This window comes from Sapajus apella, unplaced genomic scaffold, assembly GCF_009761245.1.
Source record: "Sapajus apella isolate SASKATOON/1434 unplaced genomic scaffold, GSC_monkey_1.0 scaffold7, whole genome shotgun sequence".
Lineage (NCBI taxonomy): Eukaryota > Metazoa > Chordata > Mammalia > Primates > Cebidae > Sapajus > Sapajus apella.
The window spans coordinates 29,428,666-29,451,208 of NW_022436947.1; the positions used below are offsets into that span (position 1 = coordinate 29,428,666).

The 22,543-nt window shown below is 37.9% G+C and overlaps 1 protein-coding gene and 1 pseudogene across 6 annotated transcripts in view; both read left to right on the forward strand.

Annotated features, from left to right (window-relative positions):
• Nucleotides 1–22,543, forward strand: part of IMMP2L (inner mitochondrial membrane peptidase subunit 2) — an 865,268-nt gene that overhangs the window by 36,708 nt on the left and 806,017 nt on the right. For all 6 annotated transcript variants that reach the window (XM_032275691.1, XM_032275696.1, XM_032275694.1 and 3 more), the window contains one exon: nt 7,408–7,544. In XM_032275691.1, the coding sequence (XP_032131582.1) occupies nt 7,410–7,544 (135 nt within the window). In that variant the 5' untranslated portion in view covers nt 7,408–7,409. The remainder of the gene's footprint in view (nt 1–7,407; nt 7,545–22,543) is intronic.
• On the forward strand, nt 3,491–5,458 carry LOC116549969 (annotated as a pseudogene).

The following is a 22,543-nucleotide window of genomic DNA, read 5'->3' on the forward strand; positions in this document are numbered from 1 at the left end:
ACTTCCTAGGGCAGATACCATCTTTCTTTTTTAGAAACCAGCAAAAGTTCAAAGAAGAAGATAATAATCGTCTCCATTCCCAGTGTCTGGAATTAACCACTGCTAGCATTTTGATACTGCTTTCTTCCCTCTTTAGTATACTTTAATAATTACACAAGTAACATATGGGTGGTTATTAAACAAAACAGTGTAAATATTCTATTTTAAATACTTTTATGTGCACATATAAATGTACATAGAAATATAAAGTATTGTTAGTGAGAGTTTTTGAATGGTTTATGCTTAGCTAACTTTGTGTCCTCTGTACTTAGCATTACTGCTTGATACTTGGTAAATAAATGCTTACTGAATTAAAAATGTACATACTATGCAGCCATAAAAAAAGATGAGTTCATGGTCCTTTGCAGGGGCATGGATGAAACTAGAAACCGTCATGCTCAGCAAACTGACATAAGAACAGAAAACCAAACACCGCATGTTCTCACTCATAAGTGGGTGTTGAACAACGAGAACACACGGACACAGGGAGGGGAACATCACATACTGGGGCCTGGGGAGTAGGGGGCTAGGGGAAGAATAGCAGGGGGTGGGGGGGATTGGGGAGGGATAGCATTAGGAGAAATACTTAATGTAGATGATGGGGTGATGGATGCAGCAAACCATGACCAGGGCATGTGTATAACTGTGTAACAAACTTGCATGATCTGCACATGTACCCCAGAACTTAAAGTATAATAAAAAAAGAAAAAAAATTCACATAATGAATTTCGTATATACTTCTTTCCAAACTGAACTTATTTTAGTTTCTCAAACAGCTACATTTTATTTTGCCCCTAGACCTTCACATATGTTACTGCTTTTGCCTGAAATGCCCAGGACTTGCTTCAAATGCCATTTTAAGGGGGCAGGGGTGGAGTGAGGCAGGCCTTCCTTGATCATTTTCTGATGAATAGACTGCCTTGCTTCATGCTGTCATGCTTCCAGGCCATCGTCCCTTTTTAATGCTCATCCGTTGGAAAGAATTGTTGAAGGGCAGTCTTTCTTGGTATATTGTAATTCCTTGAGGGCAGGGAGGACATCTGCTTGTTTGCTAAAAAAAAAAAAGCTTGAGGAATAGAATTATGTGCATATTTTTAGTATTAAATATTTTGGCATGTAATTCAAGAGAATGACAAAATAACAATGCTTTGACAGGCCGCCACAGCCTCTTGACACTTTCTTATCTCTTTTCTCCTACCATTGCCCATCTGTTTCCGGATCCTGTCAGTTTAACTTCTAAAATATACACCTTAAATCTGCCCATTTTAATCCATCTCCACTACCATCCTACTCCAACTATCATCTCTTGCCCCGGACCACTAGAATAATCTGGTTTCCCTATATCCATTTTTGCCCCTTCCAGACTTTTAGAGAGATGATCATTTCAAAATGCAGATATGATTATTCACCTCAATTTTAGAGCATTCCAATTACTTCTCACTTGCTGCAAATCCTTACAAGGTCTGTAAGGTCCTAACTGCCCTGGCGTTTACGTTGCTCTCCCATTCATGTCCCACTGTGCTCTTCCACTTCCTATGTGCTTTATCTGCACCAGCCTCCCTTCCGTTGTCCACAACATGTCACTCCTGCCACAGGGACTTTGCATCTAACATGGCTGCTCTCTGGAATACCCTTGCCTACCCCACAGTTCTTTATCTAGGTAACCCCTCCTCATTTTTCAGTTCAGTCTCTTTCTCAAAGGCCTTTCCTGACTTCTCTGTATCTCCCACATAGTACTTACGACAACTCTTATATGTGTTTATGTGATTATCCGATTGACCCTTATCATTCCATAGTTGGTTGTAAAAACTCAATGAGAGCAAGGACTGGGACTGGCCTTGCTCACCATTTTATGATTCTCTGGTGTCTAACACAGTGATTTGGGAAGACCCTTAGTAAATACTGGTCGAAAGAATGAATGAGCCAGGTAGTGATGAGTGGGTAGATGAGTGGATAGATGATTGAACTGCCTTAGCAGACCAAAGAGACAATCCACTGGAAGTTGTTTTCTGATGGAACAAGGCAGAGGTTAGAAAGTAGAATCTGGTAGTGATGTTCATTTTCTGTACAATGTTCTGCAGATACTTTTTCTTAATCTAGTAAGGAGATAAACTAAATGTGAGAAGACATTCAGGATGATATTTCTTTGCTAAGTTTTCCCCTATTCTCATCTTAAGAAGGGAATCAACTTGAGGAGTGAGTAAACATCTGACCTTTAAACACCCAAATATCAGTATTTTCCAGACTTGCTCCATTAAGGCAATCACCTGCCGTGTTTGATTTTGGAGGTCTGAGTGGGAGTGGGGATCTTCTTCTTTTTTTTTTTTTTTGAGATGGAGTCTCGCTCTGTAGCCTAGGCTGGAGTGCAGTGGCGCGATCTCGGTTCACTGCAACCTCCGCCTCCCGGGTCCCAGTTCAAGCAATTCTCCTACCTCAGCCTCCCAAGTAGTTGGGATTACAGGCATGAGCCACCATGCCCAGCTAATTTTTGGATTTTTTAGTAGAGATGGGGTTTCACCATATCGGCCAGTCTGGTCTTGAACTCCTGACCTCGTGATCTGCCTGCCTTGGCCTCCCAGAGTGCTGGGATTATGGGCGTGAGCCACCGTGCCTAGCCAGAGATCTTCACTTTTAGGCATGTCAGTCAAGGGGAGCTTGGGAGACACTACCCTGGAATTATTATCTGGGAGCTGTATGACTTAAACAGGAGTGTAGACCCCTTAAAATAACTTTAAAGATATCAAACTGGTCAAAGAGGAATTGACTATTTACTGCTGAGCCATTTTCTTTCTCTTCTTCATAGTAACACATTTTTTTTTCTATGTACATGGGAGCATTTTATAAATTATTTGTGGCTCCAGATATTTTATAATCTGAAATCTTTTGGACTTGTTTTTTACTTATATTTTGGAAGCATCAAATAGAAAAGATGTAGCAGTCATTCAGTTTTTAAATTTACTCTTTAAGACTGATGTTTGTGTTGTTAAACCTGTGGTTAGAAGTATTTTCAGAGAGACTGAGCTAATGAAATATAATATTGAGGAAAATGCATCTTTTGCATCTTGAAGGTACTGATTTGATAAATATGCCAAAGTTACTCTTCTATATGATAAATGGGACCTTTGTAAAATAGTCCATTGAAAAAGTATATTAAATCTTTTGTAGAGATATACAAAAGGAGTTAGTAAAGGTGTTTTGATTCTAGGCAAAAGCTGTCATTGAAAAGAAATTAGTTTTACTCATGGGCTCAAATTAAAGCTGGGTATGAATGAATGAAACATGTCAAGCCGGTTTACTCTTTTAGGAGTGTAGTAGTTAAGTCTGCTCACAGAAACAGTCAGTACCTTGGGCCAAGTACATTTCTTGAATACCAGATGTGTGAACTCATAAGCAATTTAACTTAAGATTGTGGTTGTTAGATGAGTTTGAATGCAAACATGTTTTTAAATTGCTTGTTTTCTAAAGTTAGTCTGAGTTACATTTATTTTGGTTAGATATAAAAAGATTACTGGTTTAGGTGAATGTTATATGCAATATATGTTGATAAAAGTATAAAAAGAATACTGGTCTTCATTACTTACTGTGCATGCATATAGCCCTCATGGATGTCGGATACAGTAGGTCATTAAGAATTAGCCAGTTTAACCAAGAAGCAGCTTCTTTGCTCCTTCTGGAATCTCCGGCTGATTCAGCCTACCTACCTCCACCATGTCCATCAGGGTGACCCAGAAGTTCCACAGGGTGTCCACCTCTGGCCCCCAGACCTTTAGCAGCCACTCCTACACGAGTGGGCCTGATGCCCACATCTCCTCGAGCTTCTTCTGAGTGGGCAGCAGCAGCTTCTAGGGTAGCCTAGATAGAGGCTATGTTGGGCCAGTGGCATGGGAAGCATCGCCGCCGTCATGGTCAACCAGAGCCTGCTGAGCCCCTTTAACCTGGAGGTGGACCCCAACATCCAGGCCATATGGACCCAGGAGAAGGAGCAGATCAAGACCCTCAACAATAAGTTTGCTTCCTTCATAGACAAGGTACGGTTTCTGGAGCTTCAGAACAAGATGCTGGAGACCAAGTGGAACCTCCTGTAGCAGCAGCAGATGGCTCAGAGCAACATGGACAACACGTTTGAGAGCTACATCAACAACCTTAGGTGGCAGTTAGAGACTCTGGACCTGGAGAAGCTGAAGCTAGAGGTGGAGCTTGGCAACATGCAGGGGCTGGTGGAGGACTTCAAGAACAAGTATGAGAATGAGATCAATAAGCATACAGAGATGGAGGATGAATTTGTCCTCATCAAGAAGGATGTGGATGAAGCTTACATGAACAAGGTAGATTACATGAACAAGGTAGAGCTGGAGTCTTGCCTGGAGGGGCTGACTGATGAGATCAGCCTCCTCAGGCAGCTGTATGAAGAGGAGATACAGGAGCTGCAGTTCGAGATCTTGGACATGTCTGCGGTGCTGTCTATGGACAACAGCCGCTCCCTGGACATGGACAGTATCATCACTGAGGTCAAGGCGTAGTATGAGGAGTTCGCCAACCACAGCTGGGCTGAGGCTGAGAGCATGTACCAGATCAAGTATGAGGATCTGCAGATGCTGGCTGGGAAGCACGGAGATGACCTGTGGCTTACAAAGACTGGGATCTCCTAGATGAACTGGAACATTAGCCGGCTCCAGGCTGAGATCGAGGGCCTCAAAGGCTAGAGGGCTTCCCTAGGGGCCACCATTGCAAATGCTGGGCAGAGTGGGGAGCTGGCCATTAAGGATGACAATGTCAAGCTGTTCGAACTGGAGGCCAAGCAGGACAAGGCATGGCAACTGCATGACTACCAGGAGTTGATGAACATCAAGCTGGCCTTGGACATCGAGATTGCCACCTACAGGAAGCTGCAGGAGGGCGAGGAGAGCCGGCTGGGGTTGGGGATGCAGAACATGAGTATCCATGTGAAGACCACCTGCGGCTATGCAGATGGTCTGAGCTTGGCCTATGGCCTCACAAGCTCCGGCTTCACCTATGGCCTGGGCTCCAGCTCCTTCAGCTTCACCAGCTCCTTCAGCCATACCAGCTCCACCAGGGCTTTGATTGTGAAGAAGATCGAGACCTGTGATGAGAAGCTGGTCTCCGAGTCCTCTGACATCCTGCCCAAGTGAAGAACTGCAGCAGCCCCTCCCAGCCTGGCCCTCCTGCAGCTGCTCCAGAGCCCAGGAGGGAGACCCCTGCACAAGACAGCACAGGGAACAGGAAACCCACCTGAGGCTCAGCCCTAGCCCTCAGCCCACCTGCAGGGCTGTGGTGGGGGATGGATGGGGAGTTTACTGCCTGGGGACCCTCCTTGCTCATGCTTCCAGCTATAAAACAGTTCAATTGCTTTTTTTTTTCTTTTGTCCAAAATAAACAGCTAGCAGTGCTGAAAAAAAATTTAGCCAATTTAGATTATTATTCATCTTTTTCTTGTGGAAGGAATTAGTGGTTGAGTATTTTTATTTTTATTTTCTAAGTGAACAGATAATATTCTTTTTTGCCCCCTGGCCCTGTCAGAAAAAAAGAATTCTCCAAAGTTATCTACCACAATGGCTTTTAAACTTTTTTGGCCATGACCACATGAAGAAATACATTTTATATGGCAACACAGGACTCACTCTTACACACACACACACACACACACACACACACACACACACACAAATATATACACATTGCAGCAAATAAGGGTTTATAGCTTCACAAAACAATACTTATCCTTAATGTATAACAAGCTATAATTCTAGTCTATTGTATTTCATTTTTTTAAAAAAATGCTAGTTTCAAATCATTACATTGTTTTTTTATAACCTACAGGTTTTTATATAACCTGGAGTTTTATGTAAACAGATTTAAAAATATCGCAGTCACTGGATATCCATACACAGAAGAATACAGTTAGACCCTTATCTCTCACCATATACAAAAATTAATTCAAAATAGATTAAACACTTAACTGTAAGACCTAAAACTATGAAATTACTAGAAGAAAACATAGAAGTAATACTTCACAACACTGAAGTCTTGGTAAGAGTTTTTTGGATAAGAGTTCAAAAGCACAGGCAACAGCAAAAGACAGACAATGGGGATTACATCAAACCAAAAAGTTTCTGGGCAGCAAAGGAAACAATCATCGTAATGAAGAGATAACCTGCAGAATGGAAGAAAATATATGCAAACTATACTTCTGACATGAGGCTAATATCAAAAAATGCACAACAATATCCAAAACGCATGTCAGGTCTATCATAGATTTCATTGTTGTATTAGTTAGGATCAGTTTGGCTACTATAGTGAAGGCCAATATTGCACAGTTTGAACATGATAGGGCTGGGCATGGGAGCTCACACTTGTAATCCCAGCCGTTTGAGAGGCTGAGGCCAGAGGATTGCTTAAGGCCTGGAGTCTAAGACTAGTCTGGACAACATAACAAGACCCAGACTCTATAAAAATAAAAATAAAAAAAATTAGCTGGGTATGGTGGTGTGCACCTGTAGTTCCAGCTACTTGGGAGGCTATGGAGGATGAATGGCTTGAGCCCAGGAGTTTAGCCTGCTGTGAGCTATAATCATGCCACTGGACTCCAGCTTGGGTGACAGAGTGAGACCCTGTTTAAAAACAAAAACAACAAAAACAGTGCAAGTGATTTATCTCTGATTTAACAGTCCAAGTGTAAGCACTGCAGGATAGTATGGTGCTGCCATGGTGTTACAGAACTAGGATCCTTCTATTTTGTTGCTTTGTCATCTTTACTTGAAGCTTTTATCTTGTAGTTTGAGATGACCACTCCTGCTTCTGCACCATATTGTTACTATTACAGTTATAAAATGGGGAAGAAAAGGGAGGGCATCCTCCTTTTAAGGGTGCAACCTAGAAGTATTCTTCCTACTTATGCCGTTGATCAAATCTAGTGACATGGCCACATTTAGGGGCAAGGGAGGCTGGAAAATAGTCTTCAGCTGGGTGGCCACATGTTTCACTGAAACTTTTATTACTGTAGAAGAGAACAGATATCAGGGGTATAAGGCGTATCTTCATCTTAATAGCAGCAGAAAAGGATTTACTTTTGGAATGCTTATTTTTTTCTAACTTATTGTTTTGTGGGGAGAAATTTCCCATTGAAGTTATAAAGTGGACTGGACTTGTGGAAAAGAGTTAGTCTGAGTTCATGTATTTCACTTTGGGACTTTAAAGTCAAATTTATTCTAATGGTTACAGGAATGAGTGTGAAATATATTAAGAGACAAGATTGCCCTTCTCGAACTCACTTTTCACGTACTGTTTTTATGTCTTTGCTTTTCACCTTTCTTGAGACTGGTTTCATAGCTGTTTTCTTTGTGTTTTTAGGTATGGCACAGTCGCAAGCGTGGGTGAAAAGATACCTCAAGGCCTTTTGTAAAGGCTTCTTTGTGGCAGTGCCTGTGGCAGTGACTTTCTTGGATCGGGTCGCCTGTGTGGCAAGAGTGGAAGGAGCATCAATGCAGGTGAAAATGAATATAACTTCATTCTTTAAAGCACATACTTCATTGTTTTTCAAGCACTAGAATTGAGAATGCTGATTATTATTCCTATTCTGGGAAGAGGGTTATAAAAATGCATTGAAATGAAATTTTACTTTACTAAATTTCTTTTTAAGGCTTTCTAATACAGTCATAAGCAGAGGAGAGGTTAATGAAAGTAACTATCAGTTCTCTGGGTCTGTAATTTAAACTTTTCTGAGAATTTTAAATAAAGATTCTTAATAAATTACACTAAGCGACACTATTTTCTGTAAATATGGCCCTATTTGGATATCCTTTTAATGCCAAATTATTAGTGTAGTTGCAAGATGGGTTTGAGTCACAATCAGTTGCTCTGTTGTTATATAGGTATATGATTGCAGTTTGTAGAAATGTCTAGACCACTGATCCCAGATATTCAATTGTGTTTTTAAGCATGTTGCTAATTGAAAAGATTAAGTGCAGTTTACAGTGGAAGAACTTTGGAGTAGAGATTTCCAAAAGTTTTATGCAAATAGTCTTCTGGAATAACTTAGAGAAAATTCTGTTGTCCTAAAGTTGATGTCTAGAACCTAGCTGTTTTAGTAAGTTTATACAGTTAAGTAGAATTTGCATTTTGCTATAGGATTTGATTTCTTCCATTATTAATATGTATTAAGTTCATGCATTGTGCTAAATAGTTGTATAAAACAAATAACTAAAATGAATACATAAGCTTTTAAAAATTAAAATTATACAGAGAATAACCAGCTTAGTTTTTTTTTTTCTTTTTGTTTTAGTTAGAACTAGTTAAGGGCATAGGTATTAGCTTTAAGGAGTTAGAATTAGTTTGCTTTACTTATTATAATTATGGTATTGAAATTCTTCCTGAGTTCTGGTAGTCAGTGAGATGAAGAAGGTCAGAGAATCCTTTAGCTTCTTTGGGAGATGCTAAATTTTTAAAGCAGGGCTGCTGTTTTATTCCACTTCCATCATTTGAGCAGGGCCTTCTCTTGGGAAGGAGATTCTCATCTCAACCCTTGTCTTTCAGGTTCTCTCGATAGTGGGTCACTAGCCCAAAGCAAACTGATCACTTACTTTGAATGCAAAAATATTTTAATGTAGGGGTACTGTAAACATAAAAAGGGAGGTTTACAGGCATATGGCTTTAAATATACTTTAACACGTTTAATATATAATGTATTTTACACTTGTTCACTCTTTAATCTGGAATTCCTAGCAGACTTGTCTTAGACCCAATCTTTAGGGAAACATAGACTTTCTTTGCTGAGCTTTGGAGTCAGAGTCTTCACTTCAGATTAAAAATGCCTTCTTCACAGCCGTCCACATTCCTTTTAAAATCCATCCACAGGCATGTATCTTTTGGTAACAAACCATCCAGTTAATAATGATTTTTTCCCCTGATTTTGTTACTGCTGTCTTGCTGTACAACTATCACTCTTTTAAGAATGAATTTTCCAGAACACAAAATCTCCTTACTTTGGATCTGATGATATTCCAGAGGATCATGTGGCAATCATAATATCCCAATCTTCATATTTTTAGCTCAGTATATTCCTACTGAACATCTATGTTCATGGCTTGTGCTGAGAGCCAGAGAAATTCATTATAAAACGTAAGGTACAGGTCTTGCTCACAAGACCTTGACTGTCTTATGAAAGGACAAGGTTTATCCCCAGTGAAGAAGGCAGTGAAGAAAGTGTTAAATCCAGTTATTCCTAAATGTCGGTTCATGGACTAAAGCCAAGTTTGCATTAGATATATTTGAATTTGCAGACGTATTTGAATTTCTTGTGGTATTCCTAGGCCCTACCCCTAAGAAGTGAAATTTATTATGTTAGAATTTGTTTGGTATATTATGTAGAGTTTCCTTGGCTACTGGTATTAGGAAAATAGTTTGAATTAACTTTGGTATATTGGAAAGCTTATTCTATACACACAAGGAAGGCAGGAGTGAGGCAATTGTCAGGGACAACTAGAGCCAGGACTTGACTGCCTCCAGAGTGCTCTGTCTTCTTTGTAAGTTCTTCTCTGCATCTTGGCTTAGTTCTCTCAGACCAGCTTTCCCTGCATAGCGGGGCACATGGCCACTGACAGCTTGCATGCCCAGTTTCTTCACTGCTTGAGAGAGATTGCTCCTACTGCCTGAGTTTCAGTTTGAAATATCTTGGGGAAGGACTGTGATTTATTAAGCTTGGGTCACATGCCCTGGTTCATACAATTATACAGATCAACTTTGGCCACCAGGATGGGGAACTGTGATTGGTCCAGCTTTGAACAAGTCCACACCCCAAGCCTGTGGCTAGGCCAAGTGATCTGTAAGAAAATGACAACATCTCTTTGAATCCCATTGTTCTGAGGGAATTGGGGTTGGAGTATAGGTGACATTTCCTAGAGGAAAGAGGATGCTATTTTCAGAATCCAAGTAGAATGGAATTCTAGGAAGAAAGGAAAATATGTTTTTACAATTAGGTCTATATTTTATGAATTTGAGACCAATGCTAGGTGTAACAGATAATTTAATTTACAGTTTCATTAAATACCAGTAAATCGTACTTTTAATTGAGCAGAAATTACAATAATGAGATTTAAGGATTAACTAATTCAACATATTTGAAGACATCTTTGCTACTATACAGCTTTGATGAATTAAACATGCTTAGGTCATGGGGTTCAACAGAATTTTTGACAATTGGGATAAATTTTTCTCTTTAAATTTATCTGATGACTCAAGGACTGAAATAGCTGTCATGGTGTGGAGATCTCTGGAAGTCCCTGAGCATCCTGCAAGGAACACAGCTGCTTTTCTTGACTCTGAGAAAAACCACTCTTGAAGGTCACTCAGCAACTTGTAGACACGTTATTTAAGAAAAATCCAAGGATTCAAAAATCAAATCTCATTAAAGGGACATGTAATACTAGTCCTTTGGGCTTATTGAATAAATACTATTATGGTAACACTGGAAATTCACTTTGAGTAACAAATTTTGTTGTAAGAATTGTTTTTCGGTCTTTCAAAAATTCTGTTGGTTTTTCATAAGGGGAAGCATATTTTTAAGATTCCCTGTATGAGAAAGACTTACTTATTTTTTAAACGCTACTCAGTGGTTCTTTTTTTTAGGTTAGGATTTTCAGTATTAATTTGCAGTTCATTACCTATTTGACTAGAAAGGTAGAAGTGATCAAACATGAGGAGTATCAGCTAATTAAAGGCAAGCCATAAATGAAAATAAAGCTTCTAATGATGCATTGATACAATTCAATGGAAAACAGGATTTAGTTTATAAAATACTTGATTTCTATACAGCTGTATAGCTATATTCATTTCATTAGATGAGATGTCCCTTTTGCAATGCTCGACACAATAAATCCTGGCACAAATTGTTAGTTAATGATTATTCATACTGACCTATTCCCCTCATGCACATGAATCACTTCTGGTTGCTGAAAGGTTACCTGTGAAAGTAAATGTTCTTTTTTTTTTTTTTTTTTTTTTAAAGAAGCACCACAATACACGACACCAATTTAATTCAGGAAATGAAGACTGATACTGCATACAGTTGAAACTACAGAGGGAATTTATGTAGGTGGAATGTAATTATTCAAATTAGAACTTTAATGGCTTACAGAGGCTTTTAGAGTAAAAGGGTGCACTAGGAATATTTTACTGACCTCACGCCAAAGTTTTAGATTTTGAGTGAGAATTCCTGCAGTGGGGTCACTGGTCCTGATAATAGGTATATGCTTTCCATATTTAAAACTCAGATTTAAGACTTTAAAAAGTAAGTAAAAGAAATAATTTTGGATCATTATCTTATTTTTTTGCAATTGATACATAATTTTTACATAGCATTCCATTTTCCTTTTTTTTATTTGTATAGCCAGAGAGGGAAAAATGCTTGAAAACATTTCTACAAAATTCTGTCTCTCTAAGAGTTCTGAGATATATGTATGCAGAATATATTAGGAAAGCAGAGACTATGAAGGAAAATACAGTTTGATCAGTACTAAGGTCTTTGTTAATCAATAACAGACATTTATTTATGGGTTTGAAATTGTCTTGACGTTCAGCTATGTGTGATTATCTTGTTTCCTGTTGAGTTTGAAATTAAAAGTATTGTAAAAAAAGCAAGCAAAAAAGGCTCTTTCAATCTATGTTTTTTTTGTTTAGTTTAGTTTTTAATTTTAACCTGCAGAGGCTTAATAATACTCAACGGTCATTGTTGGTTGCAACTTATTTTCACACTCTGAGAAACTCTCAAGAACTTCTCTGCATACAGACTCTCAAGAGAAGAGGTATATTGTGATTTATATACCAGCATTTAAGATAGAGTTATGGAGTTTTATGTTACCTGCTAAATTTGCGCTTCCAAGATGCTGGGCACCACCTGGCACACATTTCCTCCTGTGCTGACTCCTGTGTCGTCACTTGCCTTGGTCTGCTTGGGCTGACGTCAAAGGAAGCCAAGATTTAATGTTGGAATGCTTTATTGGCTTACTTGTGTGCTTTCTGCCCAAATTACTTTTGGCTCAGAAATCTCACCTGATGTTTTACCCCTTAGGTTGTTGCAAGTTTTTACATAGTTCTGTAACCTATCATTAATAGAGACTTTGTATTTATAGCAACAAACGTGTGATCCTGAAACAGTTGGCGAATGATAAATCTGTAATGTCCCTTTGTGGGTTTTTCTTCACTTCCCATCATAGAATAACTGTATGCTTCTGTTTTATATAGCCAGGGTTATATCTGTTATTTAAATATCAACTTTATTACACTTTTTAAACAGTTGTAAATTTAGATTTACACAATAGTTGCAAGAATAGTGCAGAGAACTCCTATGGGTTCTCTACCCAGATATACTAGTTTTCAATACTTTAGTTCATTTCTTTTATTCTCTTTTTTTCCTCTCCCTCTTCTCTCTCTCTTCCTCCTCCTCTTCTACCTCTCCCTCTGCATTTTTGTGTCTATGAATATATACCAACAAAAACTCTTATTGAACTATCTTGAGAGTAGGCTGCATACATCATTCCCCTTTAATTCTTAATACTCTTGTACATTCTTCCTGAATCATGATGCTTGCTGATTGGTATATTAATGCTTTTTTTAGCTGATTTTAAAATTTAACACTTTATTCATAGTAGTATAGAGCTTTAAATACATTAAGAAATGACTCAAGTTCTAAACTTTACATTTGAAACAACTGAAGCTCAGACAGTTAAGGTACTTTATGTAAGCTCACACAATTATTGAATTTTGAAACTCTGTCTTTAACCCACTCTGATAATGCTGTCCATTTTACTAAATAATAACTAACAAAAGTACTGCCTTGTCACTGTTATGATGCCACTTTATACTATTTCTTCTCACAGTGATGTTTTATTCCATTTTATTTTGGTTTATGGAATGATGTAGTTAGTAAGTTATTTAATTTTGGGATGATTTTGTAGTACATTTAGAACTTAAACAAATATAGAAATTAAGCTTTATATTATAACGGGGGATGAAAGATTTTAAACTGTGCAGCTCAGGTTGGTGGAAGATACTCTTCTCTTATAAAGGCTAAAGATTATAAGGTTTATAAGAAGGGATTAGACTATCTGGAAATATAGCAGATGAGACATCTTGAAATATTCCCAGTGCAAAACTCATAAAAAATTAAAAAGAAAACATTAATAACTTTAAAAATATATAACTACCTTGCAGGGAAGCAAGGGAAATTCTCAGAGACCACAATAAGGGGAAATACATTTCCAGGGCAGTAAATATGCATTAAAGTCAGTAGGTGTGGCATGGATATTTGTTAATTCCTGGTCATTTAGAACTTTTAGTTTCATTGGCCACATGGGGATCAGAAGACAAGGCCATAGACTCATACAAGGTGGGAAACTGGAACAGAAATTCTAAATAAAGTCAGGACCGTGGAAGAGACACATCTTTAGGAAATGGATAAACTAAAACAAACATCTCTTCTGTAAGAAAAATTGTCTAGGCTCTGAGTAGAGAGAGAAAGCCCTGATGTGGAATTGAGGTTTGAATTCATATTCACTGCACCTGAAAAGCCCTAAACTGAGATATTAATTTACAGTGGCCTGGGTTTAGAGCAGCCTCAGACACCAAATTCCCTGGGCACTTGCAGCTTGCAACCAGGCCTTGTAGAATCCCAAAGATGAACTTTGATGAACATTATATCCCAGTAAAAATATTACATGAGAAAATGAGCTCTGTAAGTGAGAGTCAGAAGCATCCGATAGCAGAACCAGCCTTTAAAGGCTTTAGAAACTGGAGCTATCAGATATTAAATGTAGTTGAAAAAAATAGAGGAGAATGAAAATAGGAGAAAGCAGCAAGAGATTATCTAAAATGGTCAAGCAAAGCACTAATTTTATCACTTGTGCTTTGATATATTGTTTTTTGGGGTAATAATGGTATCTATTGTGGTTATGTTAAAAAAAACCCTGTCATCATAGTATGCATGTTATAAAATTTGCAGTGAAATACATAAGAGCTGAGATGTACTTTAAAATAATATGGCAGGAAGAAAAGTGTAGTAGGGTTACAGATGAAACAATATCGGCCATGAATTCATAATTGTTGGCTCTAGGTGATGGATTACATAGTGGTTCATTACACTAGTCCATCTACTGTTTAAAAAACATTTTTATTGAGGTATAATTTATAAACCATTGCATTTACCATTGTAAGTAATATAATGAGGTATTCCAGCTTTATTGAGGTAAACTGGCAAAAATTATATATATTTAAAGTATATTTGATGTTTTGATATGTGTAGACATGTTGAAATGATTACCACAAACTAATTAACATACCCATTACTTCACGTAGTTACCTTCTTTTTGGTGGTGAGAACATTTAAGATCTACTCTCTTAGTAAAATTCAACTGTATAATACAGTGTTATTAGCTCTACTCACGTTGCTTTACATTAGACTTCCACAAATTATTTTCCTGCATAACTGAAACTCTGTATACTTTGACCAACATCTTCTCATTTTCCCTACTTCTCAGCTCTTTGCAATCACTATTCTACTCTGCTTCTGTGAGTTAAACTTCTTAGGATTACACATAGAAATGAGATCATGCAATATTTGTCTTTCTGTGCCTGACTTATTTCATTTAACATAATGTTCTCTACGTTCATCCCCACTGTCACAAATGACAAGATTTTCTTCTTTTTAAAGCTGAGGCCAGGTGCGGTGGCTTACCCCTGTAATCCCAGCACTTTGGGAGGCCAAGATGGGTGTCATGAGGTCAAGAGATTGAGACCAACCTGGCCAACTAGTGAAACCCCATCTCTACTAAAATACAAAAAGTAGGTGGGTGTGATGGTGTGCGCTTGTAGTCCCAGCTACTAAGGAGGCTGAGGCAGGAGAATTGCTTGAAGCCTAGAGGCAGAGGTTGCAGTGAGCCAAGATCACCACTGCACTTCAGCCTGGTGCCTGGTGAAATAGCGAGACTCTGTCTCAAAAAAATAAAAGCTGAATAATATTTCATAGTATATTTACCACTCTTTGTGTGTGCATATATATATAATGTGTGTGTATATACGCCTGCAGAACATCCACACACACTCATATATATACACAAACTCACACTCACACTGACCACACTTTTTTTATCCCTTCATCCAGTTATGAACATTTAGGTTACTTCCATATCTTGGCTGTTTTGAATAATTCTGCAATGAAATGGGAGTGAAGACACTTCTCTGACTTACTGATTTCATTACCTTTGGACACATATCCGAAAGTGAGAGTGGTAGATCATCTAGTAGTTCTGTTTTTATTCTTTGAGATATATCCCTATTTTTCATAATGGTTGAACTAATTTACGTGCCTCCCAATAGAACACAAGGGTTCTCTTTTCTCCTTATTCTCACCAACACGTATCTCTTGATTTTCTGATAATGGCCATCCTAACAGGTGTGGGGTGACATCTCGTTGCCCATTTAATTTAATTTCCACTTCTCTGATAATTAGTGATATTGAATATTTTTTATATGCCTGTTGGCCATTTGTATGTCTTCTTTTGAGAATTGTCTATGCAGGTCTTTTTCCCATTTTAAAATCAAGTTATTTGTTTTCTTGCTATAGAGTTGTTTGAATATCTTATATATTTTATGTATTAACCCCTTATTAGATGTAGGTCTTGCAAATGTTTTCTTCCATTTTATAGATTGCCTCTTTACCATGTTAATTGTTTCCTTCTCTCTTCAGAAACTTTTCAGTTTGACATAATCTTAGCTGTCTATTTTTACTTTTGTTGACTGCGCTTTTGGGGTCATATCTAACAAATCATTGCTCAGATCAGTGTCATGGAGCTTTTCTCCCTATGCTTTCTTCAATAGTTTTACAGTTTCAGGTGTCATCTTTAAAAATCCATTTAGAGTTGATTTTTGTATATGGTGTGAGATAAGGGTCTGATTTTATTCTTCTGCATGTGGATATTCAGTTTTCTAAGCACCATTTATTGTAGGAGCCATTCTTTCCTCATTGTATGTTCCTGACATCTTTGTTGAAAATTGATTTTCCATAAATGTGTACATTTATTTCTGGATTCTCTATTCTATTTCGTTGGTCTATATGTCTGTTTTTATGCAAGTACCATACTGTTTTAATTACTATAACTTTGTATTATATTTGAGAGCAAGTAGTATGACACCTCCAGCTTTGTTCTTCTGTTTGGCTATTCAGGTCTTTTGTGGTTCCATATGAATTTAGGATTGTGTTGTATATTTCTGCAAAAAAATGACATCAGAGTTTTAAAGAGACTGCAGTTGAATATGTAGAATGCTTTGGGGTGACTTGAATTTTTTATTAAAAATAATATATTTTATTTTATATAATAAAATATCAATAAATAGTATGAAAACTAATAAACTTATGGAGTCATGCAATAAGTACTATAACCCAGTTTTAAAATATTTCCATGACCTTAGAAAGGGACTTTATGCCTGTTTGAAGTTTATCCTCACTCCCACCTCTTTCCTTAGGCAACTACTGATCTTCTCTACAGATTTGCCTTTTCTGAACCTTTCCTGTACATAGAATCATACTAATGTGGTCTTTCCTGACTGACTCTTTTACTTACTAGAATTTTTTGAGGTTTAGCCGTGTTGTACTGTATATTAGCATTTTGTGTCTTTTTATTGCAGAAAAGTATCCTCAGTATGAATATACCACATTTTGTTACTCCATTTACCACATGATAAATGTTTGGGTTGTTTTGATGTTTTTATTATCGTGAATAATGCTGCTATAGTTATTTGTGTATGGTTCCCTGTATAGACATTATTTCATTTCTCTTGGAGAGATAGCTAACAGTGGGGTTGCTGAGTGGCATGGTACCTTTATGTTTAACTTTTAAAGAAATTGCCCAACTAACTGGGGTGGGGAAAAGTGGGCTGCTGACTGGCACCACTTGCACTCTCATTCCATCTCTTTGATGCCAAATGGGGGAAGTAAAGGGCCTACTAGCCTCATCTTTTTATTGCTGGGTGGGGTTAGAAGTTCAGCTCCCTATTGGGCCCTGCTGATACCATAGTGTTGTGGATGGGGTGGGGTGGTTTTTTTCCGTTTTTTTTTTTTTTTTTTGTGGGTTTGTTTGATTGAATTGGGATGGTTGTTAGCAAAAATATTTCTGTTGCTGAGGCTGGAGTGCAGTGGTTTGATTTCTGCTCACTGCAATCTCTGTCTCCTGGCTCAAGCCCTTCTTGTGCCTCAGCCTCTGGAGTAGCTAGGATTACAGGCTTGCACCACCACAGCCAGCTAATTTTTTTTTGGTATTTTTACTAGACATGGGGGTTTCACCACGTTGCCTAGGCTGGTCTTGAACTCCTGAGCTCATGCGATCTGCCCGCTTCAGCTTCCCAAAGTGATGGGATTACAGGCGTTGGCTACCATGTCTTCAGGCCCTGTTTTGCTTGGCCTGTTGGTAGTTACAGATTGCAGGATTCTCTACTGCCTGATCTAGGATATATGGGAAGCAAAAAGAAGGTCCAGGGGAATTGTGATGGTGTCATTTCTCAAGTCTGTGGTTCCTGGCCTCTAGTTTATCTTCTTTTCACATTGCAGATCTTCCTGTATTTTTGTCTGTGGTATTATATTCAGAGTGTTTTAGTTTTAAGAGGAATGACCAATGATGAATGGATAAATTTTGGTCTTTTTTTTAATCTTTCCTGGTATCAGGTGTTACGGAGGTCTGGCCAATGAAAAATGGGAGGAAGTGAAGTGCCATTTTTAGACCTGGCCCATGAAAAACCTTTGTGATCACTATGCTCTCTCCTCTGTCTGCTGGCTGGATGCAGACATTTTGTATTCTTTTATAAGCTGGTTAGTTAGGTGTGGCCACTGGAGGACATAGAGGAAAGGTTCAGGATAACAAAGTTTATTAGACTTACAGGTCCTAAAGACAGGAGGTAAAGCACAGTATGTGGGGCCACATGTGAGACACCAGAGTGGTCAGGAAGCAGATAACAATAGCAGCTAGGCCAAAGGCTTTTTTGGGGTTTCTGTGCAGGAAAGGCAAGGCAAGGCAGGGCAGGGTGAACAGTTTATGGTTGGCTAGTTTGAATAATTTTGGCAGATTCTATGCTGTAGGGGTGGTCCCTGCTTGCCTGGTACCTGGCCTTGGGATGATTAAGGCAGAGGAAATTGTCTCCTGGGTTATACTGTCTGGAGGAGATGTGGCTCTGGATTGGTTAGTTTGCATATCAAAGGCATGCTTCTGGTTGAGCTCTTGCTAGCTGCAAGAATTGGCTAGGTCTAGCAAAGGCAGTCTCTCCTCAGCTAGAAAAGTTAATTTTTAAGGTGTCAAAACATCGTCATATACAGAATATCTATACTGATACTGATATCTGTATCAATATTTATATCTATATTTATGTGTATGTATGTATGTGTGTGTGTGTGTGTGTATATATATATATATATAATACACATATAATACAGTACAGCAGAGGACCCAGTTGAGGACACGAGGCCACAGGGGATGGTAGATGCACAAGATCGAAAGAACTGGGATTCTGAATGATTGTGTGGAGTCAGTCCACTCACTGTTGTGTTTCTTTTTATAAGCATTTAGCCTGCTTTGACTATATAACACTACTCATTACTATACCTTTTTTTCTGCTTTTTCTTAAGTTCCCCTTTAAGGCTAAACTCAAGCTCTGTCTTCTTCATGCAACTTTCCTAAATTCTCTCATTCACTTATTAGAGATCCTTCAGCATTTTAAGTTTAACTCATGATTATAAATCCTTTTGTACTGTCTCTAGTTATTGATTTCATGGGTTAACAATATCTCTACCTTGTAAGTTTCTAAAAGGAAAGGACCATAATCCTCTCACCTACTAGTTCAGAGGGATGCTGGAATAAATGCATATTAAATTTCTTCTTTGAAGCATTGATATGCCTGAATAATTAAAGCCTACAGAAATATGATAAAATGAAATTACGATCATTAAAATTTTTTTTCTTAGACTTTGAGCATGTTTCTGGTGCACTGTACTCCTAAAATGTTTTTAGCTTCTTGATAAATTCATCATATTCTTTATGGCAGAGATTTTCAAACCTTTTTGCTCATTACTCATATTAAGTAATATAGTTTTGCACTATACACACATATATACATGAAACAAAAGTTTCATGTAACAATACTTAAACTGTAAATGTCTTCTTTTGAAAAGTGTCTGTTCATGTCCTTCGCTTACTTTTGAATGGTTTTGCTTATTTTTCTTGTAGATCTGTTTTAGTTCTTTGTAGATTCTGGATATTAGCCCTTTGTCAGATGGGTAGATTGCAAAAATGTTTTCCCATTCTGTTGGTTGCTGGTTTACTTTAATGATTGTTTCTTTTGCTGTACAGAAGCTCTGGAGTTTAATTAGATCACATTTCTATGTTGGCTTTTGTTGCCAGTGCTTTTGGTGTTTTAGTCATGAAGTCCTTGCCTGTGCCTATGTCCTGAATGGTTTTGCCTAGGTTTTCTCCTAGAGTTTTTATGGTGTTAGGTGTTATGTTTAAGTCTTTAATCCATCTGGAGTTAATTTTAGTGTAAGGTGTCAGAAAGGGGTCCAGTTTCTGCTTTCTGCACATGGCTAGCCAGCTTTCCCAACACCATTTATTAAACAGGGAATCCTTTCCCCATTGCTTGTTTTTGTCAGGTTTGTCAAAGATCAGATGGTTGTAGGTGGGTGGCATAACTTCTGAAGCCTCTGTTCTGTTCCATTGATCTATATCCCTGTTTTGGTACCAGTACCATGCTGTTTTGATTACTATAGCCTTGTGGTATAGTTTGAAGTTAGGTAGCATGATACTTCCAGCTTTGTTCTTTTTGCTTAGAACTGACTTGGCTATGTGGGCTTTCTTATGGTTCCATATGAAGTTTAACGTGGTTTTTTCCAGTTCTGTGAAGAAGGTCATTGGTAGCTTGTTGGGGATAGCATTGAGTCTGTAAATTATTTGGGCAGTATGGCCATTTTCACATTATTGATTCCACCTATCCATGAGCATGGAATGTTTTTCCATCTGTTTGTGTCCTCTCTTATTTCATTGAGCAGTGGTTTGTAGTTCTCCTTGAAGAGGTCCTTTACATCCTTTGTTAGTTGTATTCCTAGGTATTTTATTCTCTGTAGCAATTGTGAATTGTTAGCTGTATTTCTAGGTATTTTATTCTCTTTGTAGCAATTGTGAATTGTGAATTGTAGCAATTCTTTTTGTAGCAGTTTGTTCTTGATTTGGCCCTCTTTAAGTCTGTTATTGGTGTATAGGAATGCTTGTGATTTCTGCACATTGATTTTGTCTCCTGAGATTTTGCTGAAGTTGCTTATCAGTTTAAGGAGATTTTGGGCTAAGAAAATGGAGTCTTCTAAATAAATAGTCATGTCATCTACAAATAGAGACATTTTGACTCCCTCCTTTCCTAACTGAATACCCTTTATTCCTTTTTCTTGCCTGATTGCTCTGGCTAGAACTTCCAATACTATATTGGATAGGAGTGGTGAGAGAGGACATCATTGACTAGTGCCAGATTTCAAAGGGAATGCTTCCAGTTTTTGCCCATTCAGTATGATATTGGCTGTTGGTTTGTCATGAATAGCTTTTATTCTTTTGAGATAAGTTTCGTCGATACCTAGTTTATTGAGAGTTTTTAGTGTAAAGGGCTGTTAAATTTTGTTAAAGGCCTTCTCTGCATCTGTTGAGATGATCATGTGGTTTTTGCCTTTGGATCTGTTTATGTGGTGGATTACATTTATAGATGCGTATGTTGAACCAGCCTTGCATCCCAGGGATGAAGCCTACTGGATCTTGATGGATAAGCTTTTTGATGTGCTGTTGCAGTTGGTTTGCCGGTATTTTACTGAAGATTTTTGTATCTGTATTCATGATGGATATTGGCCTGAAGTTTTCTTTTCTTATTGAGTCTTTGCCGGGTTTTGGTATCAGGATGATGTTTGCCTCATAAAATGATTTGGGAAGGATTCCCTCTTTTTGGATTGATTGTAATAGTTTCAGAAGGAGTGGTGCAGTCTCATTTTTGTATGTCTGGTAGAATTTGGCTGTGAACCCATCTGGACCTGGGCTTTTTTTGGTTGGTAGGCTATCAATTACTGCTGCAACTTGAGCCCTTGTTATTGGTCTAATCAGGGTTTCGGCTTCTTCCTGGTGTAGACTTGGGAGTGTGCAAGTGTCCAGGAATTTATCCATTTCTTCCTGGTTTACTGGTTTGTGAGCATAGAGTTCTTTGTAGTAATCTGTGATGGTAGTTTGTATTTCTGTGGAATCAGTGGTAATATCCACTTTATTGTTTTTTATTGCATCTATTTAATTCTTCTCTCTTTTCTTTTTAATTAACCTGGCTAGCGGTCTGTCTATTTTATTGATCTTTTCAAAAAACCAGCTCCTGGATTTATTGATTTCTAGAAGGGTTTTTTTATGTCTCTATCTCCTTCAGTTCTGCTCTGATCTTAGATATTTCTGCCAGCTTTTGAGTTTTTTTGATCTTTCTCCCCTACCTCTTTCAATTTTGATGATAGGGTGTCAATTTTAGATCTCTCCTTGCTTCTCATGTGGGCATTTATTGCTATACATTTTTCTCTAGACACTGCTTTAAATGTGCCCCAGAGATTCTGGTACATTGTGTCTTTGTTTTCGTTGGTTTTGAATAACATCTTTATTTCTGCCTTCATTTCATTGTTTATCCTGTCAACACTCAAGAGCCAGTTGTTCAGTTTCCATTAAGTTTTGTGGTTCTGAGTTAGTTTGTTAATCCTGAGTTCTAATTTGATTGCACTCTGCTCTGAGAGAGTTTTATGATTTCTGTTCTTTTGCATTTGCTGAGGAGTGATTTACTTCTAATTATGTGGTCAATTTTAGAGTAGGTGTGATGTGGTGCTGAGAAGAATGTATATTCTGTGGATTTGGGGTGGGGAGTTCTGTAGATGTCTATTAGGTTTGCTTGGTCCAGATCTGAGTTCTAGTCCTGGATATCCTTGTTAATTTTCTGTGTCGTTGATCTGTTTAATATTGACAGTGGAGAGTTAAAGTCTCCCACTATTATTGTGTGGGAGTCTAAGTCTCTTTGTAGGTTGTTAAGAACTTGCTTTATGTATCTGGTTGCTCCTGTATTGGGTGCGTATATATTTAGGTTCATTACCTCTTCTTGCTGCATTGATCCTTTTAGCATTATGTAATGCCCTTCTTTGTCTCTTTTGATCTTTGTTGCTTTAAAGTCCATTTTATCAGAGACTAGGGTTGCAACTCCTGCTTTTTTTTGCTCTTCATTTGCTTGGTAAATCTTCCTCCATCCCTTTAATTTTAGCCTATGTGTGTCCTTGCATGTGAGATGGGTTTTCTGGATACAGCACACCAGTGGTTTTTGACTTTTTATCCAATTTGTCAGTCTGTGTCTTTTGATTGGGGCATTTAGCCCTTTTACATTTAAGGTTAATATTGTTATGTGTGAATTTGAT